This window comes from Salvelinus sp. IW2-2015, linkage group LG23 (genome assembly GCF_002910315.2).
Source record: "Salvelinus sp. IW2-2015 linkage group LG23, ASM291031v2, whole genome shotgun sequence".
NCBI lineage: Eukaryota > Metazoa > Chordata > Actinopteri > Salmoniformes > Salmonidae > Salvelinus > Salvelinus sp. IW2-2015.
The window spans coordinates 23,586,038-23,606,496 of record NC_036863.1 but is presented as its reverse complement, the minus strand read 5'-3'; the positions used below and the strand labels follow the sequence as shown (position 1 = coordinate 23,606,496).

General features: G+C 41.7%; 1 protein-coding gene and 1 pseudogene across 1 annotated transcript; both read right to left on the bottom strand.

Moving 5' to 3' along the window:
• Window positions 1–7,594, bottom strand: part of LOC111950518 (integrator complex subunit 2-like) — a 51,509-nt pseudogene extending 43,915 nt beyond the window's left edge.
• Window positions 7,595–8,076: 482 nt separating this feature from the next.
• Window positions 8,077–9,440, bottom strand: LOC139022632 (integrator complex subunit 2-like). Its single transcript, XM_070434513.1, has 2 exons — window positions 9,148–9,440; window positions 8,077–8,212 (listed from the first exon to the last, which is right to left on the bottom strand). Exons 1-2 carry the CDS (start codon window positions 9,438–9,440, stop codon window positions 8,077–8,079), a joined length of 429 nt encoding a protein of 142 aa, XP_070290614.1.
• Between the last annotated feature and the right edge of the window lie 11,019 nt (window positions 9,441–20,459).

Genomic DNA, 20,459 nt, shown 5'->3' with positions numbered 1-20,459 from the left:
TTTCTGTTTTGTGTTGCTGCACCTTACAGGACTGTTTCGTTTTCGTTCCTTCTCTTTGTTATTTTTGTTTAGTGTTCTGTTTTAATAAAAATATAACATGAACACTTACCACACTGCGCTTTGGTCCGATGATTCCTCATCTTCAGACGACGATCGTTACACATAAGTGTCAAAGGCTTGACAATTACATGAAGTTGATGCAAAGAGTCAATATTTGCAGTGTTGACCCTTCTTTTTCAAGACCTCTGCAATCCGCCCCGGCATGCTGTCAATTAACTTCTGGGCCACATCCTGACTGATGGCAGCCCATTCTTGCATAATCAATGCTTGGAGTTTGTGGGTTTTTGTTTGTCCACCCGCCTCTTGAGGATTGACCACAAGTTCTCAATGGGATTAAGGTCTGGGGCGTTCCCTGGCCATGGACCCAAAATATCAATGTTTTGTTCCCCGAGCCACTTAGTTATCACTTTTGCCTTATGGCAAGGTGCTCCATCATGCTGGAAAAGGCATTGTTCGTCACCAAACTGTTCCTGGATGGTTGGGAGAAGTTGCTCTCGGAGGATGTGTTGGTATCATTCTTTATTCATGGCTGTGTTCTTAGGCAAAATTGTGAGTGAGCCCACTCCCTTGGCTGAGAAGCAACCCCACACATGAATGGTCTCAGGATGCTTTACTGTTGGCATGACACAGGACTGATGGTAGCGCTCACCTTGTCTTCTCCGGACAAGCTTTTTTACGGATGACCCAAACAATCAGAAAGGGGATTCATCAGAGAAAATGACTTTACCCCAGCAAGCTCTGTACTGGTGGTTTCCCAATCCCGCAGCTGAATCAACTTTAGGAGACGGTCCTGGCGCTTGCTGGACTTTCTTGGGCGTCCCGAAGCCTTCTTCACAACAATTGAATCGCTCTCCTTGAAGTTCTTGATGATCCGATAAATGGTTGATTTAGGTGCAATCTTACTGACCGCAATATCCTTGCCTGTGAAGCCCTTTTTGTGCAAAGCAATGATGATAATAGCATGTGTTTCCTTGCAGGTAACCATGGTTGACAGAGGAAGATCAATGATTCCAAGCACCACCCTCCTTTTGAAGCTTCCAGTATGTTATTTGATCTCAATCAGCATGACAGAGTGATCTCCAGCCTTGTCCTCTTCAACACTCACACCTGTGTTAACGAGAGAATCACTGACATGATGTCAGCTTGTCCTTTTGTGGCAGGGCTGAAATGCAGTGGAAATGTTTTTTGGGGATTCAGTTCATTTGCATGGCAAAGAGGATCTTTGCAATTATTTGCAATTCATCTGATCACTCTTCATAACATTCTGGAGTATATGCAAATTGCCATCATACAAACTGAGGCAGCAGACTTTGTGAACATTTATATTTGTGTCACTCTCAAAACCTTTGGCCACGACTGTACACCACAGACCAGCAAATATTATTTACATCGTCAACATAGAATCACTACAAAACATATTGTATGACCTCTTATTTTCCTAGATATGGCTACTATATTATGATAACTACATCCGATCGATTTGGATACTGCTTTAGAGCAGATTTCTTCAGAATCAGTAAAGATGTGATCAATACATGTGGATGATTTAATTCCTGTGCTGTTTGTAAATACCCTGGTAGGTTGACTGATATCCTGAACCAGGTTGCAGGCACTGGTTACAGTTTGAAGCTTTTTCTTGAGTGGGCAGCTTGATGAAAGCCAGTCAATATTTAGGTCACGCAGAAAATATACCCCTCTATTGATATCACATACATTATCAAGCATTTCACACATAATATCCAGATATTAACTGTTAGCACTTGGAGGTCTATAGCAGCGTCCCACAAGAATGGGCCTTAGGTGAGGCAGATTCACCTGCCTCTTCCTACCTCTACCATTCCTACCTCTTCTCAAGATGTTGAAACCATGCATTGCTAACACTGTATCAAAGCTATTATCTAAGTCAGTTTCAGAGATGGTCAATATATGAATGTTATCTGCACTAGCATGTTATCGATTTCATGAACCATGTTTCTTAAGCTAAATATGTTAATGTAGGCTATTTTTTGCACATTTCTGGGATTCTTGATTGTATTTATTGCTTTACTGGGAGGCTTATCAGCAGTAGATATGTATGTTTGAGCTGTACAGAGTGAGCTGCACTGAGGGGCCTTCCTACTAGGGCAAACTGCCTCAGTGCTAACAGTATAACTCAGGTTCATAGACGGATGATTACTACACACAATAGCCGTAGGACTGACAGAGGCATTTCAGAGGAGTTAGAGGGACATACAGTGCATTCGGAAAGTATTCAGACCCCTTGACGTTTTCCACATTTTGTTACGTTACAGCCTTATTATAAAATTGATTAAATTGTCAATCTACACACAATACCKTGCAATGACAAAGCAAAAACAGGTTTTTAGAKATTTTAGCAAAGTTATTAAAAAAATTKAGCTGAAATATCACATTTACATAAGTATTCAGACCRTTTACTCAGTAATTTGTTGAAGCACCTTTGGCAGCAATTATAGCCTCAAGTCTTCTTGGGTATGATGCTACAAGCTTGGCACACCTTTATTTGGGAGTTTCTCAAATTCTTCTCTGCAGATCCTCTCAAGCTATGTCAGGTTGGATGGGAAGCGTCGCTGCACAGCTATTTTTAGGTCTCTCCAGAGATGTTCGATCGGGTTCAAGTCCAGGCTCTAGCTGGGCGACTCAAGGACATTCAGAGACTTGTCCCGAAGCCTCTCCTGCGTTGTCTGTGTGCTTAGAGTCGTTCACCTGTTGGAAGGTGAACCTTCTACACAGTCTGAGGTCCTGAGTYCACTGAAGAAGGTTTTCGTCAAGGAACTTTCCCTCGATCCTTAATCTCCTAGTCCCTGCCACTGAAAAACATCCCCACAGCATGATGCAGCTGCCACCACCATGCTTCACCGTAGGGATGGTACCGGGTTTCCTCCAGATGTGATGCTTAGCATTCAGYCCAAAGAGTTCAATCTTGTTTTCATCAGACCAGAGAATCTTGGTGTCCAGTGACGTAGGACACCAGAGGGCTGACCGCATCGTCGGCCGCGTCAGGCTTATAGTCCAGGGTCAGGGCCACACCCAGACCTGGCAGGTGACACTCCTCCACCTGGGGACAGGGGACACACATAGACAGAACAACAATGAGGTTTTCTATAGATTTACGGCGGTTCTCTTCAGGGCTGCAAACAGAGCTGGCATTGGCACAACTTAAAGGGGCAATCAGCAATTGCTACATCCATTTTTTTTATATGTACCCATTGATTCTTGAAGAATATAACTTCTAAATGCCTCATGAGCCTAGTTGAACTGTCGTACCGCATAAGGAACCCAAAATATAAGCTTMTTTTACTCAATTTATCCAGCCCCATCCCTCAGCTTTTTACCGAAACAGACAAGGGGAAAATGCTTTGTTATTGTTTTTACTGCTGATTGCTGCTTTAAAAAGGTTTAAAAGACGAGCTGTACTGTGCTGGCCTGGTTACTTATCCAACCTAGCTGGAACCGTGCTGAAAGAACAAACGGTTCAGGTCAGCACGATAGTGTGAAAATGATATAAGACAGACTCACCACCATGGCTCTGATGTTGAGAGCCTGGGAGGGGTTTATCTGACACAGCTTCCTCAGTGCTTCTGTCCTGCGCCTCCCACCCATGCTCTCCTCATCCTGATGTTCCCCATTCTTTATTAGGCCCCTGCACACACAGTAGAGATATTGGTTCCAACAGTATGTAGAGAAGGGTTATTTTCTGAGGATATGGAAGGCTTTATGGAATTCCAAAGCACAATTAAAAGAGATATGAAATAATGGGATTTGACCGGATTATTCAATTAATCCGTTGTTTWTTTATTTAGCAGAGTTGGCACTTATTGGTACTTGAATGTTGCAATAATAACAAAGGACATCAGTATTTTCAAAGACACATGAAGACATTMTCCCATGTTTTTATAGACCACAGTGCTCCACTCATTAACCTTCTCTCAAGGATCTGCATTATTACTCCCACCAGACCATTTTTTGGTCTACTTGTGTTGCCTTCCATGTCTGTAGCAATGCATTATGTCATAGCTGACGGACTGCTTACGGAAATACAATGAACCATGGTATCATTACTCATTTATTTGCCTGTAATAAGATCTAATAGCTCTCAAAAGCTACTGCACTTTAACAGGGCTTCTCTTTTTGGCCTGTTCTTCACTGCAGCTGTCAGTTTAAAAGGCTAAATGTTTATGGTCAACTGAGATGGTGACTGAAACGATATTAGCTTCCATCTCCGCTACTTACAGAGAATTGCATATGCCATAAAATACTCAGAGCAACTGAGTTAGTTACCGCTTCATGTTATAGGCTAGGCTATGCAATGCCTCGAGACAGGGTCCATTTCCCGACCGTTTCCCAACTTAAAYTGATTCCTTTAAATGCGATACAATYAAAGAGGCCAATTCCAATAACAAGCCATGACGATTCACTAATGTTCAGCACTATGTAATGTAACGCTGCCTACCGACTGACTTCTTCATCCCTTCTCGCCTCGCTAACGCAAATAAGCTATTGACTCAGGCCTGAGCCCTGGGGGATAAGGAGGCACTAGAGAGACAACTAGAGGAGCTAGATCTCCATTTCCTTCTTCATAATGTGTATTTTAAAGCAGAGAGCACACACACAGGCCCTGTAGCAAGACAATCATATTCATCATCAATATTATAAGGAGAATACATTAACATTAGACTAGTCCTACCTCCTGGGGTTYAAACATTGTCCAACTACGAGTGGAAATACCTAATTGGGTGAAAAAAACAGGAAATAGCCAGCCAACGTCAATAATTCTCTGCCTAGAATTACAATGAGATCTATTAGATTAAGTATACTCCCTCTAGGATGATTTTGCCAAGCATAAGACAGGCTCTGACGGGCTCAATAAAACCAAATAGCCATTAATACTAATGGATTAGTTGACTAATGAAAGCTAAACAGTTTGTGCACCATACTGTAAGAGCCCAAACATACAAGTAGCTACAGCCCAARATGGTGACCGGAGTATGGGCGAATGTGGGTGTGTCAAAAGGAGTGGGTAGAAAGCGAATCAGCTAATTGGGCAGATTTGTTGCCACGAGTAGATAGTAACCCGGCAACCAGTACTCCGGTGTGTGCCTGACGACTTGAAGTGCCTCCTACTGGTTCTCATCGTCGTGCCGCCAGCGGTAGCTACAATTTTTTTCGCTCACATTATTTTATTTCAATTAGGATAGCAGCCTACACAAGAAATAACTAATATTGATGAACATCTAGACGTCACCTTGATACATACATAGTCTACTACTCAATGAGGAGAGCATGAACGGCAACAATACGGGGTACAGTGTCATTAGCTCCCACTTGACAAACACTACTGTCCCGCAACGGTGTGGGAAGTAGCTACCTAGTAGCCAATCAGGGTGACAGTCACAGTAAGCACACCCATACAAAGCACGAAGCATCAAACCTTTTAATAAGAAATAAACAAATAGTTTTATAACTGAAATGTACAATCATATGTGTCAAAATAACAGTGAAATACAACTCAGAATCATCCTTTGCTTAAAAGCAGTCCAAACTCTTGCGGTAAGGTAGCGCAATATATGGTAGATGCATAGTAAGAAATGGAAGAAAAAATGGAAAAATACAGCTCAATCAAAACTCTAACCTATTGCAGAGCACTGTCGACACCACCCACTCCTTTCCACAAGCCCACTACTATCCTTTCGACACACCCACACTCCGGTCACCATATTGGGATGCAGCTAACCCTTCTCCAAACATACAGATTAGAACAGCGTATGATCTTTATTGTCCATTTACTATTTGCATAGACATTATCTTGTATCTTTCAGTCAACTGTCATTGAAGCTGTCGGGGACATTAGCAACCAGCAGGCACAGGAACCAGTCACCGTTTCTCACAAAGCCTCTGCCACGTCTATGATGGAAAGCAGGGAGGGCAACTCTGAGAAAGGGGGGGAATAAAACATGAGACACCACACCATGGATGCTTCTGGAGAGCAGAAGCATCCATGAAGCAGCCTTCTGTGTAGTGGCAGACCGTGTAGTAAACTTGTCTACATCTTCCAAATCATTATCCAAAGAAGTGTTGCATTTCTCTCCAAACAAATACAAAACAGCCTTTTCAGATAAGACAACTGAAAACGTGGTCAGATGTTACATACCTACATTATATAGAACCTTTTTTAACTTGAGAGCTACTTTTAAATGATTAAACATGTCACAAACTACAAATTTTTTTCCTAGCTTTCAAATAAGCACTGTATTTTCCAAATTTGTAAATTCGATGTCAATATTTAAAATCACATCAGATTACCATTTTGAGGGCTGGGGAAAAAAACTAAACATTTTAGATTTTTTGTGTAATACCCATTTAATTGCGCATTTTCGAGAGGAATGTTCTCATCAAGAGATGTTTTGCTGCTGCATGTGTCATGACAAAGTTTACAAAACAAAAGCTCATCCGATTGATACAAATACAGCCTTGATATAATTCTGCCAGGTAAGCCTACTTTGCAGTTAACATTTAATTGAGAAGGTTTTTGGGATAATCTACCCAGAAGACAGTTATCATTATCGCTAACTGGCTACACAAAGTGAATGATTGACAAATGCGCACACCAGACATGCAGGGGCAATATTGCTGGAAATTAATTTGCATATATTGTGTTACGTTTGGCTTTCTAAGCCAATTGTGGCTAACCAGGGGTGGGATAATGTCAATTTGGATTTGATTGGATAGTAGCCGGGATTTTGATGTGTCTGATAGTTCATGACAGTTTGTGATGGAGCAATTGAAGAACATAATTGTTTGGCGAGCTACTCATAGGTGGCTGTGAGCTACTGGTAGCTCGCGATCAACTTGTTGGAGATATAGAGAGATGCATGCACCTGCTTGTAGTATACAGAGGACATCTGCAACTTATTCCAGGTATACAGGCACTCAAAGAGCTCAGGCGACTTTAGGAACCATACCTCATTGGAATCAGCCACCTGGAAGACAAAACATGAAATATAAAACCGAGCAAGAAAAACTGTGTGAACACTAAAGACAGGCCAAATCAACCATTTGAATGTTACATGTAGGTCAAATCAAATTTTATTAGTCACATGCGCCAAATACAACAGGTTACAGTGAAATGCTTACTTACGAGCCCCTAACCAACAGCGCTGTCACGCCCTYACCGTAGATWGCTTTGTATGTTTCTATTTTTAGATTGGTCAGGGTGTGATGTGGMTGGGTATTCTATGTCTGGGTATTCTATGTTGTAGGTCTAGGTTTTCTGTTTCTGTGTGTTTGGCCTGGTGTGGTTCCCAATCAGAGGCAGCTGTCTATCGTTGTCTCTGATTGGGAGCCATATTTAGGTAGCCTGTTTTCCCACTTTTGTTTGTGGGTGGTTGTTTCCTGCTTTTGTGTTTGTGTCACCATTCAGGACTGTTTCGGTTTTCATTATCATTCACTTTGTTATTTTWGTATTTTGTCGTGTTCGGTTATTATTAAAATATGACGAACACTTACCACGCTGCATTTTGGTCCTCTTCTCCTTCACCAGACGAGAATCGTTACAAGCGCAGATWAAAAAAAATACAGATCAGAATAAGAGATAAAAGTAACAAGTAATTAAAGAGCAGCAGTAAAAAATAAAATAACAATATATACAGGGGGGTGCCGGTACAGAGTCAATGTACGGGGGTATTGGTTAGTTGAGATAGTATGTACATGTAGGTAGAGTTAATTAAAGTGACTATGCATAGATGACAACAGAGAGTGGCAGTGGTATGGAGAGGGGAGGTGGGGTGGGCAATGTGAATAGTCTGGGTAGCCATTTGAATAGATGTTCAGGAGTCTTCTGGCTTGGGGGTAGAAGCTGTTTAGATGCCTCTTGGACCTAGACTTGGCGCTCCGGTACCACTTGTCATGCGGTAGCAGAGAGAACAGTCTATGACTAGGGTGGCTTGAGTCTTTGACAATTTTTAGGGCCTTCCTCTGACACCGCCTGGTATAGAGCTCCTAGATGGCAGGAAGCTTGGCCCCAGTGATGTACTGGGCAGTACACACTACCCTCTGTAGTGCTTTGCGGRCYGAGGCCGAGCAGTTGCCATACCAGGCAGGGATGCAACCAGTTAGYATGCTCTCGATGATGCAGCTGTAGAACCCAGGGGAAGCAGTGAGGGGAGCAACCTGAAGTCACTGTTCTAGCAGGCTACCTCCCACTCTACCTTGCACCTTAGAGAGACTGCTGCCCTATGTACATAGAGTCATTGAACACTGGTCAATTGAATAATATACACTGTATTGTAGTCATGGCTCATCCCATATAACTACTGCTGTACACACTTTTTCTATTCATATACTGTCCATGCTGACTTTACACACCATTATTCCGGTCTCTGACATTGCTCATTCTGATATTTCTTAATTTCTTAATTTAAATGTTTTCTGGATTGTGTGTGTATTGTGTTGTTTTTTATTACTAGGTATTTACTGCACAAGCATTTCYCTGCACCTGCAATAACATCTGCAAATCTGTGCATGCAACCAATAAACCTTGATTTGACATTACCTTGTTCATGATGGTCAGTAGTTCACTGAGCACCAGTCAGAGTCTCCTGAGAGGGTCACTGTGTTCAAAAAATTATAATTATAATTATGTTGTTCTGCCCCTGAACAAGGCAGTTAACCCACTGTTCCTAGGCCGTCATTGAAAATAAGAATTTGTTCTTAACTGACTTGCCTAGTTAAATAAAGGTTAAATAGTAAAATAAACTCCAGGGTGAGGCCATGCTGCAGCTGAGACACCAGCCTTGTGCCTATCAGAGAACACCCCTACATCAGAACTGTCAGCCTCTCTACCATTCTCACATGCTAAACACACTTTTACGCTGCTYAACAAATAGAGACAAAAAGTATTTATTTAGTTTTGATTCTACAAGTATATTCACACACAAAAATATTTTTACTCCAGTCTAAAAGSTTATGTCACCTAGACTAGTTTTATGTGAGTTGAGTGTCCTTGAGMGTTATAATATACGAGTTTACTAGTGTCTCTCAGATGTTATCAGGTCATTCAAAAGGTTTTACCGGAGTTGCTGCTCCTTCCTGGCATCCTGCTCCAGAGCATGGAAGTCAATAGACAGGAGGGCCATGATGGAGTTGACAGCCTCCACCCCAGACAGCAGGCGCAGGATGAGCTTCTCGTCCTGGGCCCAGGCCTGGCTCTGGTCTGCTGGGAAACATAGAACCATCCAAACCAGGCAGGGCAGCAGCAGCCTCAGCTCTGTGTCACTCAGTGCAGCCAGACGCACCACATCCACCTTCTGCATGGCCTCAAAGGCATACAGGCCGACAAACTGCAGCCCTGCACTCTCTGACATCTCTGCTGTTTGTCTGGGACTGGGTCCACACCTGTGAGAGAATGAAAAGAGATGGGGACCTAATGAGGTTTCTTATATACCGCACCCCGCTTGCATCATTTCTGTCCGACTACCATCCGCTACTGCAAGAGCAAGAACTGGTCCCAAACCCAACTGCAGTCCCGCAATGTTATTTTAGGSATAGCCTATGTGAAGCAGCTCACTTGCCAGCCAMGGTTCCAGCAATATTGCGCCCTTTAGGCAATATCAAATGCGCAAAAATATCTTAATAAATTGGTGAAATTACCAGAGATTCTCACATAGTCTAATGGGCTATCTGTATTACTGTGCTATATCAGCCAATATACTAGATGTATTGTAGTTTGAAGAAACTTTCTCTTGAGCTATTTTTATAGCCTAGTTATTTGGAGTGGGACGATTTTCAGACAGGGAAATACGGGTAATCAATATTTATTTATAGGCAATGTAGTAAACTACAGCCTAATCATATTTAGGAAGTACATTTACTTGGAAAGATAAGAGCCCCGTGCTTCTCCGCCCATGTATAGCCTATATAGTCTACTCTATTAAATTGAGACCACACACGCACCTGATCTCGCAGGTATGGCTACTGAGCTTAAAGCAGCAAAAATTATGACAGCGACCCTTGCTACGTTTTGCATATAGGATATAGCCTAACTTTTAGGAGGCCCACTTGCAGACAGAGACATATACAGTGTGGAGAACAAGTAGTTGATACACTGCCGACTTTGCAGGTTTTCCTACTTACAAAGCATGTAGAGGTCTGTAATTTTTATCATAGGTACACTTCAACTGTGAGAGACGGAATCTAAAACAAAAATCCAGAAAATCACATTGTATGATTTTTAAGTAATCCATTTGTATTTTATTGCATGTTTAACACTTTTTTGGTTACTACATGATTCCATGTGTTATTTCATAGTTTTGATGTCTTCTCTATTATTCTACAATGTAGAAAATAGTTAAAATAAAGAAAAACCCTTGAATGAGTAGGTGTGTCCAAACCTTTGACTGGTACTGGAAAAGCTAATGTTAACTAGCTAACATTGCCCATGAATGGAAGTTAGGATAGCAAGCATGCATTTTAGCCAGGTAATCTAGGATAACCAAAAATAAAAGTGTGTAGGCTACTGTATGACAGAGTGATAGACCGTTTTGTCAACATGAAAGAGAGGAGGATGGCACTGGCGTTTCTCCACAAGTAAGTTGAGTCAACATGTTTAATTACTTGCACGAAAACGCGCACACACACACACAGAAATAAGAACCATGGACAGCCACACCACATTTAACTTATATACTGGACTCGCTAAATGTACAGTAGCTCTTATCCAGTTATCCAGTTTGCTAAACACTGATTCAAATAACTCTGTGAGAAGCAGGGTGCCGTTTTGGAAGTTAACTTGAATCACAGTGTGAAACTGCAACAAACACAAAAGTACATGTTTTCAGTTACAGTAGTATAGAGCACAGAATGTCTTCCACAATAACTGCACTAAATGTARGAAATAAGGAATAAGGGTACTCAATCTAGAGTCAAATGTAAAATAAAGTTACTAGGATGCAACTGAATGCTTGATATTGTTCAGCAAGGTGTCCCTAAGGAGAAATAGTACTGAAACTAATGCAAAGTAGTTAACAGCTAACTCAATTCTTCTTCTTTTACAGAAACATGAACATTACATCTGATAAACATTTATCTTGTGTTAATAAACAAATGTGCTTACAGACATTGCGTCTTACAAAGCATATAAAGAAGGATGTTGAAGGATTGTAACTACTCTGTCACACTTGCACATCTAACACATTGCTTCCCTAAAATGAGTGATGGGTTGCTCTAAGAGCCGGCTCTTGTAGGTGAACGTTGGGAGCCGGCTCTTGTAGGTGAACGTTGGGAGCCGGCTCTTGTAGGTGAACGTTGGGAGCCGGCTCGCATATCAGAAGAGCCAAATCTATTTATGAAAATATTTTTAAAATTCAGATATGAATAATCAAAAGATTTAAATGAATATAATTAACTAATTCAAAGAACGGAAAAATACATAAAATAATATAGGCCTAAATGCTCAAGCGCACACATTCGTTCTGACTGTCTGCTCAAACAGCCTCACCTGTTGTTCCTGTCAATCAGACACGCAGTGTCAACCAATGAACCACAGATGCGTGAGGGAGGGCCGAGCCAACTCACTCACAGTCACACACTTAGCAGCCGAGGAGAGAGAGGAAGGACAGCTGTGAAAACAACAACTGGAAAATGAGTCGGAAGCACAGTAGCATTTGGATGTATTTTAATAATGTAGACAATGTTAGAGCACAGTGTAGAATTTGCCAAAACAAAATCTCATATAAAGCCGATTCTACGCACAACCTACACCGGCATATGCGAACTGTGCACCCAACTGTGAAGCTATCTGTAGCGGAGCTTCGAGAAGCTAGCGGGCCTGCTTGTGATAGTGGTGGAGCCTACACCTCCACACGTGGAGATGTATCCACTCAGTCAAGTAGGCCTACTCCGTGACCCACAGCAACGCAGTCTTCTATGGACCAGTTTAAGTCTTGAAAATGGGACAAATAATTGCTGAGAGTAGAAACCGCATCAGCCCCTCGAAAGTGAGGCAGCTTGCATTTATGAATGCAAATCTCTCATAAAAGCAAAATATAATCAGCATTGCTGTGTGCTGCTGGTTATAACATGGCAATAAAMAAGAGAGAGAAAAGAGGGACCAGTTTAATGTTTTAAGTGGGATGCTGCAGTGTTGCACATTGTTATTTATTTTTCTTTGATARGGTGCAATATTCTATTATTATGCTGTTCAGATTGTATTCATTTTGAATTGTTACATGTATATGCACTTTGTTTATATACATTAATAAAGTTATACTTTAAATGCACATGTGTAATAGCATCCTTCTTTTCTACATTTATTTCAATTTGTGGGGATGCTGCAGTTTTGAAAATTGTTATTTATTTTTCTTTGATAGGTGCAATATTCTATTATTATGCTGTTCAGATTGTATTCGTTTTGAATGATTAGATMTATATGCATTTTGTTTATATACATTAAAAAGTTATACTTTAAATGCAAATGTTTAATAGCATTCTATTTCATAACAAACCAATGCATTTTTAAATACATTGTGGTTAAAATAGAATTGTTTCAACACCAATCATAGTCTATTGCAAACAACTATGTTTGACTTGTAAAAATACAAACCGTAAAAAAATTTTAAGAGCCGTTTGGGACCTAAAATAGCCGGTGGTGAGCTGAGCCGAATGAGCCGACTCACTGAAAAGAGCTGGAATGCCCATCACTACTTCCCTTCTGTCTGCTTCCTGTCACATGACACAAACAGGTAAATTCTACACTGCTGCACTTAAACTGCCACTAGGGTGTGCTAAACAAGTAACAGGTCCAAAAGAGCTTACGTTATTGGACTAAATTGCTTTTGATATCTTTTAGTTGTCACTGTATTAGACTAAGCATAGGTGATTTGATGATGTTGAAATGTTGAAGTTGAAATGATAATGGAATAGTGGAGGCATGTCCGGTTTTCTTTGCAACTTGCAGTAACTCTCCGTTGTTCTAAATCAATAATTGTTTAGTGGTCCCAAAAGGTCTGAAACATTAACTTGCTTTGACCATGCTGTGGGTCATGTAACTGTTACATGCAATATGCTTGGTGGACTTCACCGGACAGAGGTTGCTCTACCGGTTCTGTGATGAAACAAAGGTGTGGCTGAATATATTCTGCCACTGTGTCTTTGAAATGTCTCAGTCTTTAGGCCTATATATCACGGTCGCAAAGCATATGAGCTAACAGGTTATAGAGCAAACAACGCAAAAATCACAATAATAATCCCTGTAATTTTACCCATGCACCGCTACTGAAAAAGGCCACATAGATAAAAAATGGACCAGCCCGTCTGGCATTTACCAGAAATGCCAGATGGCCAGTCCGCCCCTGAACGGAATGCATTTGCATGACTGCCATGAGGGAGATTTTCACTCGCCTCCAGCACACAGGCACTGTTGGGGCGAGTGACTCTGAACTTACAAGCCCCAAGTCGTTAAATAATTTTTTTAAATATTGTGCATTTTGCTATTTGCCTCATGACTCCTGCATGCTTTGTTGACTACAAACTTTCTTTACCCAACTGTGGGACAGACTATGTTTGTTCACACACTCAGGACTCTGACTCTCTATTGGTTACACAGACTTTTGGCCTCCCATCCTACTCTAACCACCTCTCGCAGGCTTTGTATAAATGTTGCCTGATGAAATTGCGGTACAATATGATCTTGTTGCCATCTGATGCACATTCAGATGTCATAAATCAGAACTGCAGAGCTCTCCATGTCCTATGCTGTGCCTTGATTGTATTACTGTTGATGATATCTGGAAATGTGTATGTACACCCTGGCCCATCTACTGTTGCTAGCCCCAATTCTGACGTGTGCTCTGATATCTGCATCAATGTTTTCTGGTCTCATAAAAGCCTGGGTTCTCTGCACGTTAACACTAGAAGCTTATTACCTAAAATGGATCAGTTGAAAGTGTGGGTTCACAGTTCCAGTCCGGATGTGTTGGTCATTACTGGTTAATGAAGAGTGTTTTGAATACTTTATTAGCAAGACCAATCTTCCAAAGGTGGGGGAGTGGCAATCTTTACCAAGGATCACCTTCAGTGCTTGGTTATCTCCACCAAGTCTGTCCCCAAACAATCTCATTTGCTGGTTTTAAGTATTAAACTTTAATAGCTCTTTGTTGACTGTTGCTGAGTGCTATCGTCCTCCCTCAGCACCGGCCTGTAACCTACCTGCCCTAAACTCTCTCCTGGCCTCTTACACTAAGTCTGAATTTGTCCTGCTAGACGACCTACTGTAAACTGGGACATGCTTAAACCACCTGACCAAGTCCTAAAGCAATGGGACGCCCTAAATCTTTCTCAGATTATTCCCAATCCCACAAGGTGTGACTCCAAACACACAGAAAAGGCTACTTTGTGTTATCCTCACAAATAATCCTGATAGGTATCAGTCTGGTGTTTTCTGTAATGACCTTAGTGATCACTGTTTTACAGCCTGTGTTCGTAATGGCTGCTCAGTGAAACGACCTGTCCTGATTTGTCATAGACGCTTGCTAAAAAACTTTAATGAGCAAGCCTTCCTTCATTGGCCTCTGTAAAATGGTATAGAATCAGCTTGATCCCCTCTGTCGAAGACGCTTGGACATAATTRTTTTAGATTTTCAGTGGTATTGTTAACAAACACGCCCCCATAAAGAAAATGAGAATTAAAAATAGGTTCAGCCCCTGGTTCGACCGTGATCTTGCGGAGTTACTCCACCTCAAGAATTGCATTTGGCGAAAGGCTCGGCACGCGCATACTCAGGCTGACTGGCTCTCGTTCAGGCAAATAAGAAATAAGCGGGTTCCAGAAGGCCAAGGTTAGTTACTTTAAGGAGCAGTTCTCTCTCTGTGGGTCTAACCTCAAGAAGTTCTGGAAAACGGTTAAAGACCTGGAGAATAAACCCTCCTCCTCACAGCTGCCCATGTCCCTTAAGGTTGATGATGTGGTTGTTACTGACAAGAAGCCCAAGGCTGAGCTCTMTAATCACCACTTCATTAAGTCAGGATTCCTATTTGACTCAGCCATGCCTCCTGAAGCTCCTGAAATTTGACCCCAAAAAAACATCTGGGTCAGATGGTTTAGACCCTATCATCGCCACGCCTATCTCCGACCTATTTAACCTGTCTCTCCTTTCTGGGGAGGTTCCCATTGCTTGGAAGGCTGCCATGGTTTGTCCTTTATTTAAAGGGGGAGATCAAGCTGATCCTAACTGTTATAGGCCTGTTTCTATTTTGCCCTGTTTATCAAAAACTTGCCAATAATCTGCTGACTGACATTCTTTTTTTTTWATATATATTTTTTTACCCCGTTTTCTCCCCAATTTCGTGGGATCCAACTGGTAGTTACAGTCTTGTCTCATCGCTGCAACTCCCATACGGACTCGGGAGAGGCGAAGGTCGAGAGCCGTGCGTACTCTGAAACACAACCCAACCAAACTGCACTGCTTCTTGACAARGCCCACTTAACCCGGAAGCCAGCCGCACCAATGTGTCGGAGGAAACACTGTACACCTGGCGACCATGTCAGCGTGCACTGGGCCCGGCCCGCCACAGGAGCCGCTAGAGCGCGATGGGACAAGGACATCCCTGCCGGKAAAACCCTCCCCTAACCCGTGCGACGCTGGGCCAATTGTGCGCCGCCCCATGGGTCTCCCAGTCGCGGCCGGCTGCGACAGAGCCTGGACAAAAACTCTAAGGTGATGCAGTGCCTTAGACCACTGCGCCACTCGGGAGGCTGACTGACTTTCTTGATGACTATAGTATTCTCTCTGGTATGCAATCTGGTTTCCGCTCAGGTTATGGATGTGTCACTGCAACCTTAAAGGTCCTCAATGATGTCACCATTGCCCTTGATTCTAAGAAATGTTGTGCTGCTATTTTTATTGACTTGGCCAAAGCTTTTGATACGGTAGACCATTCCATTTTTGTGGGCCGGCTAAGGAGTATTGGTGTTTCTGATGGGTTTATGGCCTGGTTTGCTAACTACCTCTCTCAAAGAATGCAGTGTATAAAGTCAGAAAATCTGCTGTCTCAGCCACTGCTTGTCACCAAGGGAGTACCCCAAGGCTCAATCCTAGGCCCCACACTCTTCTCAATTTACATCAACAACATAGCTCAGGTGTCACGATCGTCAAAGGGAGAGAGAGAGGACCAAGGCGCAGCGCGTGAAAAATACATCTTCTTTAATGAAGGAAAAAACAACCACTTACAAAATGAACAAAACAAACGATTGTGAAGCTAAACTGAACTAAGTGCACACATGCAACATAGAACATACATAGACAACTACCCACACAAGCCTACTGCCTATGGCTGCCTTAAATATGGCTCRCAATCAGAGACAATGAATGACAGCTGTCTCTGATTGAGAACCAATCCAGGCAGCCATAGACATAACTAGACAACTATACTCTACTCTGCCCCATACACATACAACATCCCATAGACTAGACAAAACACACAAAAACAACCCACCCCAACTCACGCCCTGACCAACTAAATAAATAAAAGAAAAAGGAACAATAGGTCAGTAACGTGACATAAGGCAGTAGGAAGCTCTCTCATACATTTATATGCAGATGATAGTCTTATATTCAGCTGGCCCCTCATATTTTGTGTTAAATTCTCTACAACAAAGCTTTTTAGTGTCCAACAAGCTTTCTCTGCCCTTAACCTTGTTCTGAACTCCTCCAAAACAAAGGTCATGTGGTTTGGTAAGAAGAATGCTCCTCCCCACCAGTGTGATTACTACCTCTGAGGGTTTAGAGCTTGAGGTAGTCACCTCATACAAGTACTAGATGGTAGTACTTGTATGGCTAGATGGTACACTGTCCTTCTCTCAGCACATATCAAAGCTGCAGGCTAAAGTTAAATCTAGACTTGGTTTCCTCTATCGTAATCACTCCTCTTTCACCCCAGCTGCCAAACTAATCCTGATTCAGATGATCATCCTACCCATGCTAGATTACGGAGACATAATTTATATATTGGCAGGTAAGGTTGCTCTCAAGCGGCTAGATGTTCTTTACCATTCGGCCAACAGATTTGCCACCAATGCTCCTTATAGGACACATCACTGCACTCTATACTCCTCTGTAAACTGGTCATCTCTGTATACCAGTCGCAAGACCCACTGGTTGTTGCTTATTTATAAAACCCTCTTAGGCTTCACTCCCCCCTATCTGAGATATCTACTGCAGCCCTCATCCTCCACATACAACACCCGTTCTGCCAGTCACATTCTGTTAAAAGTCCCCAAAGCACACACATCCCTGGTTCGCTTGTCTTTTCAGTTTGCTGCAGCTAACGACTGGAATGAGCTGCAACAAACACTCAAACTGGACAGTTTTATCTCAATCTCTTCATTCAAAAACTCAATCATGGTCACTCTTACTGACAGTTGTGGCTGCTTTGCGTGATGTATTGTTGTCTTTGCCTTCTTGCCCTTTGTGCTGTTGTCTGTGCCCAATAATGTTTGTACCATGTTTTGTGCTGCTACCATGTTGTGTTGCTACCATGTTGTTGTCATGTTGTGTTGCTAACATCCTGTGTTGTCATGTGTTGCAGCCTTGCTATGTTGTCATCTTAGGTCTCTCTTGTCATGATGTGTGTTTTGTCCTATATTTATATTGTATTTATTTTGTATTTTTATTCCCAGGCTCCCGTCCCCGCAGGAGGCCTTTTACCTTTTGGTAGGCCGTCATTGTAAATAAGAATTTGTTCTTAACTGACTTTCCTAGTTAAAWAAATGTTAAATAAATAAAATAAATACAAAAATCTAAATTGTATTTGTCACATGCGCCAAATACAACAGCTGTAGACCTTACCGTGAAATGCTTACTTACAAGCCCTTAACCAACAATGCAGAGTAAGAAAATATTTGCTAAATAAACTAAAGTAAAAAAAGTAACAATAGAATAACAATCACAGGGCTTTAGAGTCAATTTCCAGGGGTATGGGTTAGTGGAGGTACTTGAGGTCATACGTATAGGTAGGGGTAAGTGACTATACATAGAGCGAGTAGCTGCAGCGCAAAAAAGGGTCAATGCAAATAGTCCAAAAATCGATTGATTGCATTATTCTTGCACTATACGATCCTTTATCAGTTTTAAACATGTATTTTCTTTTTCCATGCTGTCTGCGCACACATGATAGACAGTTGGTGGTCGAGTACTCTCCAGAGCCACTGAGCCGGAGGAGAACATTTTAAAATCCTGCTGTAAAATTCATTAGGGCCGGCTCCATGCTGATCACACAACGCCAGCGTTGCAAAATAAATGTACACAGACATGTTATTCAATACTTTCATCCAAACTGCTTGCGCTTGTCTGCATAGCCAGGCGCTAAAATAGAACGTGGTTCTATTTTTGACGCTTGATGTGGTGCAAGTCCTGCCTCTCCCATCTCCTCATTGTTTTTAAGGAGAATATACACACCTGGGTGATAGAAAGGTGAACTGGGGTCAACACTCCAGCCCAGTTGGTGGTGGTAATGCACCTTAAAGTTGGTTGCCAAACGCCATATAAAATCCAAAGAAGAAGAAGACTGGAGGAGGAGAGATTACTAGAAATGAACTTGGTTAATGTATGTTAAAGTAAATGTATGTTTTGCCAAAATTATATAATTACTCCTGTCTAAACAAAATCATTCAAAATACTTAACCTGGGAGCATTACTTTAAAAAAAAATAGCTGTGGATTGTTTCAATTTGGGTAGTGCGCCTGGCAATATGTCTAGCTGATTGAGTTGCGGCTGTCTGTGAAAAGCGTCTAAAATATGTGTTAAGATAATGTGTCTTGAGTATCATTTAAAATGTTGCATCAAGAAGGGGAGGGGGTGTGGTCAATATATGGTGCATCTCCAGAATGCATGAATATGTAGGGGAGAATAGGATACTTTCTACTCTTTTTATTTGTTGACTTTAGGCCTGTTTTTTTACTTAGTTGATGATGGAAGTTATAGGCCTACTGCTCCATTGGCCTATAGGCTATCTGAGTTCTATGCTCTCATTTCTTTAGCTGCAATAGATCACAGTGTCCATATAGCAGAGGCTAGTTGAATTTAAACTTTTAGATTTTTATAACTTCAGATTTTTATGATTAACCACATGACAATGATTTTGAGAAACAAAAACSTTATTATTGTAATGAAACTGTTCCACGAAAATGTGCATATATAAATATTCATKAGGCAGATCAGGCTGTGGAGGGGTTCTTCGTAGTTATAATGACAGACTGGTTACAGACCCGTTCTTGTGCCGGGTCTGGAATTCATTGCGGCCAGCAGGTCAAGTGAACAAATCACTCGGAAAAACGAATCATGACTCTCGAGTCAGTTAAGAGTCATTCAAAAAGAACGAATCGTTTGCGAACTGCACATCAGTATTTGGTAGGGGCAAAAGGGGGTGGTTTGGGATTCTCATGTTACGTTCAAAACAACTGGGAACTTAGAAAAATACGAGGTCAAATGATGTTATGTCACGATGTTAGTGATCTTCAGGTCGGAAAGTTGGAGCTCTAGAAAGAGGCCAGAGTTCCCAGCCTGAAGTCGTTTTTTTCTGATTTCCCAGTTTGAACTCACTGAAGTCTGAGATTTTTGAGTTCCCTGTTGTTTTGAACGCGACAACAGTAATGTTGACTGCTTGAACTTGACAAAAATCATGTCATCAAAGGTCATGAAGTTGCTTCGCACCAACGGCATGCAGCCATCACCTGTATTGTGGGAGGAACTATTTATCAACCAAACACTCGATTTGGACTACGAACAAAACAGAAAAGTAATGTAGCACAAAAAAATATATATATATGTATGAATAGAGGTCTATTTACACACAAAAGCAGACCATAGTAGTACATCTTGATGATAAAAAATGTCTTGCAAGCTTATGCATGAATACACCATGCAGTGTCAAATTTGGATTTTACTGAAAGTACAGTTTTATTCTGAACAGGTGAAGATACAAGATATGATCTTCCTCTGCACAAATAAACACTGCATATCCAATGGGCACCCATCCATTTGGCCAAAGTTATTCATTTACACCACACAGAAGTCAAATGGAGTTGGTCCAAATGCATCTGTCACCACTCAGAAATGGTGCCAAAAAGCAAAACCTCAAGAGCAAATTGGGATTTGTATGGATAAGAAGAGGTATAGAGGGATGTGCTGAATCTGAAAGGAACCTTTCTTGCTCTATTCTTTTTTCTTTCTCCATCAAGATCTGTCACCAGACAGGGGTCAAACGTGAGGTCAGCTACATCCAAGAGAAGCCAATAGTTTTCTTCCACTCCACTATTGGTGTCCTTGTCAAATAGTTGCACATCACAATCACTCACCCAATAAGCAAGAACCACAACACACAAGCACATG